This window comes from Struthio camelus, chromosome 1 (genome assembly GCF_040807025.1).
Source record: "Struthio camelus isolate bStrCam1 chromosome 1, bStrCam1.hap1, whole genome shotgun sequence".
NCBI lineage: Eukaryota > Metazoa > Chordata > Aves > Struthioniformes > Struthionidae > Struthio > Struthio camelus.
The window spans coordinates 93,724,236-93,738,219 of NC_090942.1; the positions used below are offsets into that span (position 1 = coordinate 93,724,236).

At 47.4% G+C, this 13,984-nt stretch overlaps 1 protein-coding gene across 1 annotated transcript in view; it reads left to right on the plus strand.

Annotated features, from left to right (window-relative positions):
• Positions 1-12,965, plus strand: part of CASQ2 (calsequestrin 2) — a 38,972-nt gene extending 26,007 nt beyond the window's left edge. The window contains exons 7-11 of the mRNA XM_009675232.2: positions 184-229; positions 2,904-2,958; positions 4,222-4,322; positions 4,718-4,792; positions 8,780-12,965. Coding sequence (XP_009673527.1) covers positions 184-229; positions 2,904-2,958; positions 4,222-4,322; positions 4,718-4,792; positions 8,780-8,980 — 478 coding nt within the window. The 3' untranslated portion in view covers positions 8,981-12,965. The remainder of the gene's footprint in view (positions 1-183; positions 230-2,903; positions 2,959-4,221; positions 4,323-4,717; positions 4,793-8,779) is intronic.
• The last annotated feature ends 1,019 nt before the right edge of the window (positions 12,966-13,984 follow it).

Genomic DNA, 13,984 nt, shown 5'->3' on the forward strand with positions numbered 1-13,984 from the left:
GGGCAGGGTTTTGTCACTGTAAATGAAAGCCTAATTTGACCTAGCGTGTCCGTAAGCTTGCATTCAAAACGTGCTAGCTTACGGAGCTGACTCCAGTCACGAACCAAATGTGCCACGGCACCCTTTTCCTGTCACATTGGACTGCTGTCTGTGTCCTCAAAGCGTGTCCTTTGCTCTTTCTAGGGCTACCTTGCGGAAGCTGCGCCCAGAAGACATGTTTGAGACCTGGGTAAGCACATGTGGGTGGGAAGCCTTTCGTCTTCTGCAAGCTTCTAATAAGACACAAATCCTTTCTGGTACTGAACTGCCATATAAAAACTCCAGCCTCTGACTAGGCAGAACCACCATCTTTCCTTCCTTGCAAAGCATCGGCAGTATTACGGACATGTTGGCTGCTTTGGGAAGAAGGGAAGGCTTTGGTTATGATGTCCAACAGCTGAATTCAAACTATATGCTTAAATGCTGTGCTGAGCAGGGATGGAGGGCTGAACAGGGGCTCCGTTGCTCCTCGAGAGAACCAAAAGCTAGCAAAGCATGCCAGGCAGCCCCAGCAGTCATAATTCACCTCCAGCTCTAGGCGGGAATGGAGAGGGAGGAAGTAGGATAGAAAAGCAATTTCCCAGCGCTGTAAACAGTGGTGATTCCCAAGAACTGGCTATTCCAAACAGCGGAAGAAGAGAAGCTATTCTCAGTTAAGTAACTACCCCAGCTGGTCCAAATGCATTTGTTGTTAAGTCTCTCTAGCGATCACGATATGACTATGTTCAGCATCCTTGGGAAGGATTTTTCGGATTTTTCTCAGAGATGTCCAAGTTGGTGGTAGGGTGACTTCAGCAGCCTGTTTGCTGGGTGAGTAATGGCTCTTGTACCAAACAGATGACGAATGGAAATTGTATAGGAGCAATTGTAAAATTCAAAATCCAGACGAGGGCAGGCAATTCAGCTAATTATATACGCTGCGGAGCAAATAGTGCATTGATTGCACTTCTCACAGCGTGAGCAAACCACATGTTGGAGATTCTGCAGAATTAACCAGCAGTTTGCAACAGATCGCACATGGCTCTCCTGATCTGCAAGTGTGGGGGAAGAGGGGAAGGGTGAAAATTAAAGAAAAATCATATATGACAAATTATTCCTTCAGTGCAAATGAGCACAATGTTAATAGCCAGCCAGGGAATTTCAAGTGCCAGCAGAATGCTGAAAAACAAACTGAATAGGTGCTTTAAAGACATTAAAGATGATGCAGTCATTCCTCCAGAAAGCTCAGTACAAGATTTTTAACAGCATTCAGTTGCTTCCTTGCATACCATGAGATGCTGTGGACCTCAAACGCACTAAAAACCTTGAGAATCTTTAATACAACTGAATCAGAAGTTCTGAGTCTCTTGGGCATGATAGCTTTTTCATTTTATTTTGAAATTCATTTTTGATGTAGAAGATGGCTTCTAAGATCCGTTGAAGTCTCTGGAAGTTTTTTCATGGGCTTCAGCGGGACCTAAATTTCATACACACAGTGGTTTTGATTTCATACAGAATATATCCTAAAATAACCTCAGGAACAGTGTGAATTGTGAATGGTGGAGTGTTTGTTTAACAAACACTCTGAGAATACAGAGAGCGTCTGGTTAAGATCAGGAGATTCTTACATACGACAGACAGCAGGTTTGATTCTAGTCTTGCTGCAAATTGAGACTATCACCAGTGACATCACTGGAGTGACGTCCAGTTTTAAACCACTGCACTGGAGGTCAGAATCTAGCCCTGGTTTTGTATTTTCCTGTCCGACAATGCTGCTTGCAAACATGAAGAAAAAGTAAAACTATAGAATTTGCCAGCTGTAAGTGGTCTGATTCCTAGAATAAATCTGCCTGGAATGCCCCTGTGAAAACATATTCCCCAAAGACACCAGCAAAGGCCCATCATCCACTATTGTTTCTAAAGACAATGTTTTCCACTTAATCTTTTAGGGTTTTTTTCCTTTCAGTTTTTGACGGTGGCTTTGTCACCTCTGGGCTCAAAAGGGAAAAGAAATTAGCATTTAGATGGGAATTCTTTTCTTGCATTAAAACCAATTGAAATGGAAACGGGGACCAGCAGCAGATGAGGAACATGAAGCTGTTCTGTGGGATAATGCCACGATGACATTCATAGCAGGCGGATGATAAACCGTCTGGCCTTTGCCAGTATCATTACCCAAGTCGGCACTCATGTGGCTCATGAGGAAAAGCTCCTCAGAGCCACCAGGCTGTCGTTTCTTCCCTGCACTCATTTGAGCCCCATGGCATTTGCACAGAGATGCCTCCTCCCAGTCGTTTCCCCTCACTGCTCACAGAGACCCCTGCCTGGACCAGATCTTTCACCTCCCAAAGATGCTCCAGTAAGCCATCTCGCCTCTCGTACTATGAGCAAACCCCATTCACTAACCCTAAAGGAGCGTGTTTGAGGTCTGAATAGGGCGGGAGATATTTGTACCCCTCCCCCCTCCCCCCCCCCCCCAAATTGGCCTCTCGTGGCTGTAAATTGACTGGGGATATGTGGACTCAGGCTGTGGTGGGTGAACCCATACCCCCTATGTTAGAGGGCATGCGGCCTCCTCCAAAAGCAAGGTTTTGTCCAACCTCACCATGAGAGGCTCTCTCCTTCACCACTGCAGTGTCCACCTCATTTTTAGCTGTAGGAATCCAGCAACGTCACCCCAACTACCCTGTTCAGTGCCTGCTACCTCCACAGCTCAGCCCTACCTCAGCTCCCGTTCTCAGTGTTTCAGTGGGGCTCCAGTTGAGTCCTCCCCTTTATAACTGTGCAGATCATCTGAAGGTATCCTGCTTCTCCTGATCTCCTGTAACAGTCGGGCCCCTGTCCTCTCCCTTTTGGCCTATCAGTAATAGTGTTATTGCTTCCAGGAGGATGACATGGAAGGAATCCACATTGTGGCCTTTGCTGAAGAAGATGACCCAGGTAAGAGGCCATTTTCCTCCTTGCATGACCCTGTCACTCAAGGGAAGTGCAGTTTGAAGGGCCTTATTTGCACTGTGGCTGTTCAGTGGGAACCTTGCATGAGGGCCCCCCTTCGCAACTCCCCAAATTACCCCTCCTTGCCCCTGCTCACAAGCTGCTCTCCTTGCTTTGCTCTTCCATGTGCAAGTTACCTCCCTCACGCATGCACCCCTCATGCTCCCGCAAGCAACCCACCCTCTGCTGCTGGCTCTGCCCTGACTCCCCCTTCCAGGCTCCATGCCTTCCCCACATGAAGGCTGTCCCGCTGGTAGCCTAGCTACAGAGAAGCCTCCCTGAGAAGCAAGGCTGCCTGATGCCTTTCAGCTCAGCACTCCTAACTTGCTCTTTCCGGAGCAAATCCAGTCTGGCAGCTGAGAGCCTGTCAGACCAGCCAGGCAGCCCTATCTTCTGCCAGGAACCCCACGCCCCCGTCAGGAAGGGGGAGCTGGCACCTGCTGGGACGGGGAGCGAGGCTGTTCGAGAGCATTTGTGCTAGGCATTAGTGGTTGCACTGCTCATGATTCAAATGCATGGGCTGAACTGTCAGCTCGGGATTTAAATTGATGGCCAGCTGGAAAAAAAAAAATCGCCCTTTCCAGCCCAGCCTGGCACCAGGAAGTAATTCATCACTAGCTTGCGTTTCCTCAGCAGCTTTGTATTCCGGCCCCAGATGCCGCTGAAATAGCACCCAGCGCAGACCTTTGGTTTATTCTGCATGACAGGTTGTACGTTTTACGGCAGAGGAAGCAGGGGCCCGAGCGCCAAGATTTGCTCCCTGGCTCTGTGGCTGCCCTGCTGTGTGGCTCAGGGAATGTGCTTAGGGCTGGCTTTTTCAAGCGCACTTAGAAAAGCTGTGGGCAACAATTCATGAAAAGCCGTGGATATGGTACTGCTAAATGCTCCCCAGCACATGGAAAAGCTTCAGCCTCTCAGGGACTCCTTTCCTCCCTCATTGAAATAAAATAGTGACATTGTTCTACTGCACAGAAGGATTATGAGACTTAATTCATGTGTAACTAATTTCAGTACCCTGGGAGGATGCTAGAAATTAAAAGCATTACGATCAGAAGAAAAAGAGTTGGGAGGCAGCGTTTTCTTTTGCAGAAAGGAGAATTATAAACAACAAGTGCAGTTCCAGGGGGTGAGGGAAGCTGAAAACCCCAGGAGTGCAAATGCCAATGTGTTTTTTAGGAGAAGGACGTAGTGGTTCATATTTCGTTTCAGATGGCTTTGAGTTCCTGGAAATTCTGAAGCAGGTTGCCAGGGATAACACGGATAATCCCGACCTGAGCATTGTGTGGATTGACCCCGACGACTTTCCGCTGGTGAGTGGCAGAGGCTCGTTTCCTTTCTTGGGTTTGTGTGTGGATGTGCGAGAGCACCAGCATTGCCCTGGCGTGCGCACAGAATCTAAAGGAAGGGAAACTGGACCTCAGGAGATCAAACTGAGGGCTACTCATTCAGGGTCGGCCTCCCAGCCTTGTTTTGCACACTAGCACTGGAGAAAGGGGGTGATCTCCTACGTGGCCGTCTTGTCTATGTGGCTATCCCAAAAGTATAGCATTTTTCGTTGCTGCGTGAGGCAGCCCAAGTCTGAGGTCTACCTCTCCTCTCCAGATTTAATCAATACACCATCTCTTCATTGCAATCCAGCTAGCTGAATTCATATAAAGAGGCTTTGCAAAGATCCTTGCCTGACCTCTGTTTTTCGTTCCTGCAGCTGATCACTTACTGGGAGAAGACTTTCAAGATTGACCTGTTCAGACCACAGATTGGGGTGGTGAACGTCACAGACGTGAGTAGCGCAAGCGCAGAAAATCCAGTGATCATGAGATTAGAGTGCTAGAGAGGATGGGATCTAAGACAGAAAGCAAGTCCACTGAGGTCGGTTGGATTTTTACTGTTAAGTTCAAGGCTTTTTCCCCAGGGGAAAGTATCAAGACCTCACCATTCCCCCATGCAAATGGGCTCTTAACACCTCCAACAGCGGGCTTCGGGGTTTCAACGTGGCCATGTTTCTGCTGCTGAGTTACATGTAAACCACTTCTGCCTAGGACAATATTGGCCCGTGTGGTCTGACCTTCAGGAGTATGCTTAGTTTCATTTTCAAGGCCTCACATTTCCACCTCTTCTCTCAGTGTGCATCTTTGTGCCTCGCAGGAAGGATCTGCTCTGATGGGCGCCTGGTTGGGCTTGAGGAGGAAAAGTGTTTGTGAGTGTGTGGGGCAGTTGCATTTAGAGAAGGAAAAACCAAGAAGGAGGGTGTTTTTGCAGCAGAAGCAGCTGAGTACAGCTTGAGTGTGGCACAGCTTGAGTGTAGGAGTGAAAGATGGTCCCCAACAGATGGCAGGGAGCAATTGCACAAATTTTAAATAAATAAATAAATAAACAGCCATAATAAGAAGACAGCGTAAACAGAAAACAGAGGGATTGTCCTGAGGCAAAGAGGGTAGCAGGGGGATCTTCTAGGCTTTCATCCCATTGAACCACTGCCATCATTTCCCTTGCACAAGCTTCCCCCTTCTGCAGCCTGAAACTGAGGCCGTTTCCTCACCATATAAAAGTTCAGTCGCAAACACACTTGGGGCCCAGAAGGCCTTGTTCAAGGGTGGCAAGGAAGTGCAAGGCTTCTTGGTGCAAAGGAGCCTTCGCAGGCCCTGTTGGGCAGGTACACGGACACTGTCCAGCCTGTGGCAGGCTCTGAGCCATAACCAGGAGCATGGCCAGGGGCTCTGATGTCCTCAGCAGCACTAACCAGGGGGTCCCACCGCCCTGTGCCTGTATCAAAGCTAGTGACACATGCTGTCCAGCTGCAGGGAGGAAGCAGGAACAGGGGATGGAGCCATTCCCGTACGCCCTCACATGGAGCCCACCTGTGCAAACATGGGTGAGAGAGTACAGCTCTGCTCCCACCACTGACCAAAACACGGCCCCCTGCCCAGCATCTTGCATTTTCCCCCGAGCAGGCAGCTCCTTTCCGAGTAGTGCTGCCACGTTACCGTGGAAAGTGCAGCTCACCCCTTGCCACGCAGCCCCCACGCTTTGCTGTAGAGAGGCTGAAAAACCCCCACCATTTTTCCTCCTGCCGACAATAACTGTCAAGCTGATCAGAGCACACTTAACACATGCTCCAGCCTGGCTCATTTACTACTTTAGTTTATTTTTAATGGTTAAAGGCTGGATACTTTAAACTGTGGCTCTTTAAAATGAATCTGCCTGGATATGGGGAGTGTCTTTGGAACCAGCATTGTCCCCACCACAGAAGTAGTCTTAATTTGGTGTTGGCGGTAATGACTTCTTGTGTTTGAAATTTCATCAATACAGAGACAGCTAATTTCATTAGGAGAGAGCAGGGAGGGACTTGGCAGAGTTGGGGCAACCGGCAGGGGCTGGGTGCTAGTCCTGGCCCCGCCACCAACCTTGCTCTGTGACCAGGAGCAATCTACGTCCTCTCTCCTGAACAGAGGGACAGTGAAATTCCTACAAGCAGTATAAGACTGTGCCTCCTGTCACTTGACAAGCACTGCAAGATGGCAACTACAGCAGAAGCAATAGCTCCCGTAAAACGGGCGGTGTGGTAGGGCAGGCAAAAAAAGACGGTGTTAAGAAGCCGATGGCCCTGGATCTTGCCTGCCACATGTGAGTGAAATGAAAGGGAACTGCATAGGTTGGCTCAGGAGTTGCAGAGTAGGTGCAGAGCTGCCCGGATGTGACTAGAGCTTTAAATGTAATAGACCAGCATCCGTGAGACCATTGGACAGCTACCTACAGACTGGGGACCCAGTGGGTTAAGACTTGTTAAGAGAGACAAAAAGGAAGAAGGATGAGTTAATATGCATCACCTAAAACCATATGAGAGATGAATGGGCAAGCCAGAAACCGAGCCCAAATCTTCTAGCTTGTTGCTCTCATCACAAGGCCACGGTATCTCTCTTTGTTGTATTTACTCCAGTTGGCCATGCTTAAAGTCATGTCAAAGTTATGTTAAATAGCTATGAATGGAAAGTCATGGAAGTAGAATTGTCAGTAGCAAGAGAATCATATACAAAAAGATATTAGGCATGAACATATGCCTTATTATCCAACAACCACTCAGAGACCTGTAAAAACTCATGCATTATCTAGATTTGATGTAGTAAATGTTTCAGGTTGTTGATTATAGTGTTTGCAGTTTTTCTTTCATTCCTCTTAGTCTGTTTTCAATTCCTCAAGAGAGAGATTTTAAAAAGTTGTAGGTTGGCTGGTGATATCTAAAACAAACATTGAGCTCATTTCGTTATTTCAGTGTTACATCACTGAATTAGCTGAGTTAGGCAGGTACAAAGTGGGGCTTACACAGCGGAGTACAAATAAACACTCCTGTTGGCTTCAGTGGACGTAACCTTTGCGACCCCATCACTTCTCTAACAACCTGCCAATGCAAACACCACTGAGCTCCCAGAGGCCTCCCACTAGCTCATCATATCATAGTGGCTCAGGACTAGCGCCACGATGTGTTACGAAATATTGCTGCTTTATTCGCGTAGCAGCTTCTCTGTGTGCAATGGGCCCAGTCCTATTCCTGTTATTCAAAGGTGTCATTTTTTGCCACACAAATAGTCCTGCTGTCAGCACAGGATCATCTGCATGAAGTAAGAACTGCGTGCCCCTCCCCGCCTCTTTTTGCTATTGTTTTGGTGTTTTAGAAAGGAAATATAAGGGAGAAACTGCTTCCTTTGAGCAGAAATATGGTCTAGCTTTTTAGCAAACCATACAGAAAAAGAGAGTTAGGCACCATCGACAAGGAAAGATGTGCAGTGAGTTTGTCAAAGCCTGCAGTTGTCTTCTGATATATGAATAGCACTTGGTTCTACAACATCAAACACTGACCAAGACAACCTCACAACACCTCCGTGAAATAGGATGCTGATCCTATTTTACAGAGAGAAGCCAGTGAAAGAAAAGGGTCTTCCCCAGGAGGTTTACCCAAGGAACCTGTAGCAAAGCAGAGAGAAAAACCCTTCATATCCAGGTCTCAGAGAACATCTAAGCTATGCTTCCTGTCTCTGGCTAATAACTGTACTTTAGACAGCATCTCGCTCCTGAATCAATCCCTCTCTCCTCGCCTTGTGCAGATGGCTGGAGAGAAAGAACAGAGGGGACCTACATACCAGGGCATTGGTGGGGGGGGGGGGGGGTTGGCCATTCTTTGGGCAGAGCATGGTTGAGAGGACCTGGGGAAAGCCTCTTCCAAGTGCAGAAACTACTGTCACATGCAGAAAGTCCACAGCGTCACCCTGAGACAAAGCTGCTGGTCAAAGAGGCAGGGGAAAAGGGGTGCTGATAGCAGGATGAGCAGGCCCAATGAAACAGACCCAGCAGGGGTGAAAAGGGGAAAGGGTGAAAGAGGGAAAGGCTGTGGACTGGGGCTATGCAGCAGGAGGCAGCACAGCCTCTACGTAGATTTGGAGTCAGCAGAACTGGCCAAACAGGGTGAGGAAAATGCAGCGTCTACATGGGCAGTAGGGGTGAACAGCACCACACACTCCCGTAGACCCATAAATCAATCCCACGCCTCCTACTCAGAAAAAACACCACTTTAGAGGCAAGTGGTGAACCCAGCAAGTGGGTAGTGAGATGTTTTGCCTGATCCCGTCCTCAAGCTGTGTCAGAGAGATAAGATAGCCACCACCATCCCTACATGCCAACTGCAGTCCAACCCTTTTCCCCGCGATAGCAATGAACCCAGTCTCTGGCTCATGTCTCTGAGGGTGGCTAATCCCCCCGTCACCTGTCCTTGCAGGCTGACAGCATCTGGATGGAGATCAGAGATGACGACGACCTGCCCACAGCCGAGGAGCTGGAGGACTGGATAGAGGATGTGCTTTCTGGGAAGATAAATACTGAAGATGACGACAACGATGACGACGATGACGACAATGACGATGATGACGACGACGATGATGACGACGACGACGATGATGATGATGACGATGACGATTAGCTTTGACTGTGTACAGTTTCACTTGTGGGCGCTAAGAGGCCTCCCCCGTGGTGGGTTGCTCCATCAGAAGACCTATTTTTGAGTGTCAACAAGCACCTGCCTGCTCCTCCTTCCCCCTCTGCTCTGCTCCCCCTGCCCTTGCCAGGAGTCCTCACAGCCTGATTCTCAGCGGTGCTGAGCAACCAGGACTCTCCCTGCAGCGGGTGATGCCTGCAGGCACCCAGCACCGCTGTAAATCATGCCTCCTTTATACGGACAATAGGAATCTGCAGGGAATTTCCCCTGAGTCTCCCCTAGGAGGGAGGAAAAGTGCCTGCCCATTCATTGCCAGAGGGACACACTGAGCCAATTTATATTATCTGTGCTCATCAGCCCAGCACTTACATCCAAAGACCAAATCTCATCCATAGAGAAGGTCACTTTGAAGTTTAGTCCTTTTTATTAAACAAAATAACCTTTGCAGCTACCCTGCCAAGACCACTGAATCCTCCTGCAAGTTCTGCTATGGGAGTCCATAGCTACTCATTAACGTGTTATGAGTAGCAAAAAGGTTTGAGAGGGGAGGAAGGCTTTACAGATACTAGTTAAATTTTCATATAAAATGAAATGAAAATTTATTTTTTCATATATAAATTTTCATTCCATATAACAGGATATTTTTACCTGGCAAAGCAGTGCAAAACCAAATACTGCAGTCCCTGTCTGGCACAATGTCTTCTTGAAAGCTCAGGCAAAAGACAGAGTAAGTGTGGGTGGTCTGATACGGGACATTGCAGCTTGGAAGTTCCTGAACTGTCGGAAAGGCTGATCCAGATCTGAGCCCAGGCTGATTCTTGAGGCTGAAGGTCACTGTGCTGAAGTGAACTGTTGATTCTTAACCCCAAAGTTTCAAGAAGCACTCAACCGGATCCCAACTCAGTTCCAAACATCTGCAGCCAAATCTGGGTTGGGCCTACCTTCTCTTTCAGGTGAACCTCAGCTGAATTTAAAGGTTGCGCACTGAGAGCACAAGATAGTTGAAGAGAAAATGTGAGAGTGCATACCCGTGCTGCTGGAAACATTCACAGGAGGCCTGTTCTGAAGCCATCCTATTCCACATGACCTTCTAGCTTTAGCTGACTTTTAACCCAAATCCCATATGGCATCTTTTCCCATGACCAAGATGTTAGGAGGGAACACATCCATCCAACCATATTAGACGGTGGATAATGTGAGTTGGGCAATGAGCAGTGAAAGGATTCAAGCTGTTTGGCTTTTAAGTATTCAGCTGCAAAGTTACTCCCTGCTTAGAGGCTCAGATGTCCCATGGTAGCCTGTGAGAAGCCTCTTTTGACCGCAGACTGAAAAGGAGCTCAGGGCGTCAGTTTGCAGTCAAGAGGGTCACTCACAATGCAAAGGGTCAGCAATTCAGTCCTGGCGAATGCAGCAACATTCATGCGCAGGTCACTTCAACAGTGTTAGGTCTTCCTGCTTTCCCATGCCTGCAGATTTCAGTTGTCTTAGCTTATTAGGTTTGACAATAGTGCAATGAATGGAGAGTTTGGAGATAGTTTTATCTCTATAAATACATTTATAAATACATTTTCCAGTTGTTTAGACTTGTAAGCATAGGGTATATTTGTCTTCTCTTTCCAGAGACAAGGAACATTGTTCTGATCTTTCCTACGCTGGCTTACGTCAGAGAGAACAAGTGATGTTAGTGAAATTAATAGTGCAAGGGACAGGAAAAATCAAAGCTTACTGTATGAATGTGAATCAGCCTGATGAGAAACAAGGTTTACACACCATATATTTCCTTTATTGGATGAATTGCAAAGCAAAGTTTTATAGATTTTTTTCTGCCTATTGGTCAGTCTCTTTGTCTCTCTCTATGTACAATAGCTGAAATAGAAATTTTAGACTTCTGGTATGAAAAGGCTGAAGTATTGATATACTTCTATTTGTGCCATGTCCCCTTGGTGGAAAGTGCCAGTATGAACAGCACACAGGCAGATATGTATGCATTTGTACATACACAAATGAGTACTGTGCTCATAATGGGCTGGTATACAGTATATGACAGCAGACCACGCTAGCTCCTCTTTGAATATCAAACCCTTAACCAGCACTTTTCAGGCACATTCTTAGAAGAATAGCTCACACCAAATATCAGAGCCCCCAGGTCAACTACTATCTTTTATATGTTGACCCCTTCTTGCCTTTTTATGATGTATAAACACTGCCTGGAGGGCTTGAACAAAGTGTGTTTGGGTATTCACACTGGGATTATGAACAACTCGGCCCCCATCGTAGAGGGCCCAGTGGAGATTTTCAGAAGACTCGAGATGCAGCATGCTCTCAGCCTGGTGGTCCTCTCCTTTCCTTCATACAGCCCTCTCTCCTGGTTGGAGGGATGCACAGGACCTTCTGCTCTTTCCTTCCAGCTATTTCCTTCTTGCTGAAGGCCCTCTGGTTCTGGGAGAGAGAGAGACTCAGGAGACCTTGTAGAGAGCAAGCAGGAGACTCACGGTCTCATCTATACACATGGGTAAGGAACGAGAACAGATCAAACCAGCAGTTTACTACTCTCAGCCCATGATTAAGGGACAAATGCTGCTTGCATCACTCACCTGAGAAAAGTACTTGTTTTCTTTACCTTGGGGCTATTCTCAGGTGTAAAACACGCAGGATTTCACCCTGCATAAGGCAACTTCCTTGGCAGCCTGCATAGGCCCTGCAGGCCCAGATCAGTCATTTCCAAGTCCCATGGAAATATATATACATTTTCTTCATATAAGCATGAAGAATAAATGAATAATGCTCTACTACTTTTCCCAGCTGGATCTCTGGGCATCCCAAATGCCTTTCTGCATTACTTTCTGCATAGCTCCCCTTCTGCTCCGGATGCCCGTCTACTCTGATATACCCCTCTCTAGATGCTCTGAGAGACATAATTTGCTAACCCTGCTCACAAGCAGAACAGATAGACCCTGTAACTGGCACGACAGCTCTGTTCAAGTGCACAGGTGTTTCACAAGCACAAACATGTTTCAGTGCACCAAGCGACAGAGATCCGGGGGCTAAAAAATCAAAGCGGTGGTGCTTAGGCTTATATAGAGGCTCAGTGAGTCTGAGCTCCTGCTGTGGCTGATGGGCTGATGTCAGTGATCTGTAGAAAGTTTCCCTTGAGTTACAAGAGAAAGGGCTAATCACGTGGCTGCCACTCCTCCATGGGGCCAGTGCAGCCCTTTAAAGGTCCCTCTTTCTCCCTTCCCTCATTTCCCCATTACAGTTTCCTCTCATTCACTTTGTCCATGGATGAGGTCTTTTTATCTTTAGCTATTAAGCTAAAATCTTTTACTTATAAAGTGAAAAACGCCCAGTCTTCTTGACTCTCTTCTTTTATGTTATAATCTCTCAATACATGACCAGTGGGATATCAGAGGGGTCCAGAACTGTGACAGATAATAACACTGTATGCACAGGCGCTAGTGGGCCTTAGCCTCTTTGGTTTTACCATTGCTGTATCCAGTACTCTGGGAGCTACTGGTGGGATACGGTGCTTTTCCACTTACAGTGTGAGACCAGCCTTAGCTGGATCTACAGAGCGCAGGATCGCACATCGCTCACATGAACTGAGGTTCCCTCCCACCTGTTCCCAGAGAAAAGGCTCTTTGGCTGTCGGTTTCAGAGGCCAAGGCAAGAGCGGGGAAGATCCTGGGCACGGGTGCTCCTGGGTTCCTCTGTTAGAATCAGGCACAATGGGCACAGCGATGGCTCCAGAGTTTCAAACTGCAGTGAAAGGCACTGACCACCCTGGAGAGCAAAGTCAGCCTGCCCAGAATTCACTTAAAGAGTAAAAGGTCAGTACGTTTGTATGAGGAACCAGCAAAACAACCTTTTATTTTAAAAAGTGTGCATGTGTGGGGAACGCTGAATGTTTCTGTAGGCAAGTCTCTTATGACCTTCCCTGTCTTAATAAATAATTTTTTTCTCCAAAGTGTTACTTAGGCATTCATATCAAATGGGTCTTAACACAAATAAATAAAAACAAGAATCATGTTTTGCCTTCATCCAACTGAGACTGCTTCAGGCTCAGTATGAAGTAGCCAAAAATCTGGTCTTATCAGCCCCACAAAGACTGTGAGAACCCCTGTCCCAATTGGCACATTGCTAGAACATGAATTCATATGCCATCTCCTCCTAGTCCCCAGACATCGGCCAGGGAGCCAAGGAAGAGATTTTTGGCATGCTGTACCACAGGCTGATTACATCCATTCCCCAAGGTCATTGCCACTCCATGTCATTCAGAGGAGACCAGGGTGATCCTCAGTTCGCCCTCCAGAGCCTTTCTGACCTTTCCAGTTAAGAGCAGACTTAAGAGAGCGTAAGAGAGGCTTCTCACGCTCTCCTCCTCCTTGAGTTATTCCAGCTGCAATGAGATAATTGTAAGCTGTCCCTCCACTCCTCAGTTGCTCAAATTTTATCCTATCATCACTCCCCTGCTAAACAAGATGTGAGCTATTAACCCAGCAAGCAAGATGGAGGGTAAGCTACCAAGAAACACATACTTGCAGGCTGGTTTTATAGTACAGAGGCAAGAAGCAGAAAGTTGTTGCCTCTGCAGCTGACCTGAGGACGCTGCTGGAGAGGCTCTGTGAACCAGAGAGAAGCTGCTCTGAGCTAGCGTCAACCCTTTGAGACACAGCTCCAGAACGAGAGATAAAGGAGGCACACTGTAAATAACAGATTACTTCATATTTTAAGGCTCAGTAATTTTCCTGACTTTAATGAGAATAGCAGTGGTGAGACTCTGCTGTGCTGTCCTCAGGCACAGCAGGGAGAGAAACGACCACTTAGTGACACTAGAGAGCTCAGCAATTTCCCATCCCAGGCCACAGCTGCTGAGTCAGATGCCAACAAGCACACAAAGCCAAGGATACTGGCTGATTGTCTGTGTCTGTCTACACACCATACATAAGAAACGATTCACTGATTCATCACCAAGACAGAACATAAAGTGTT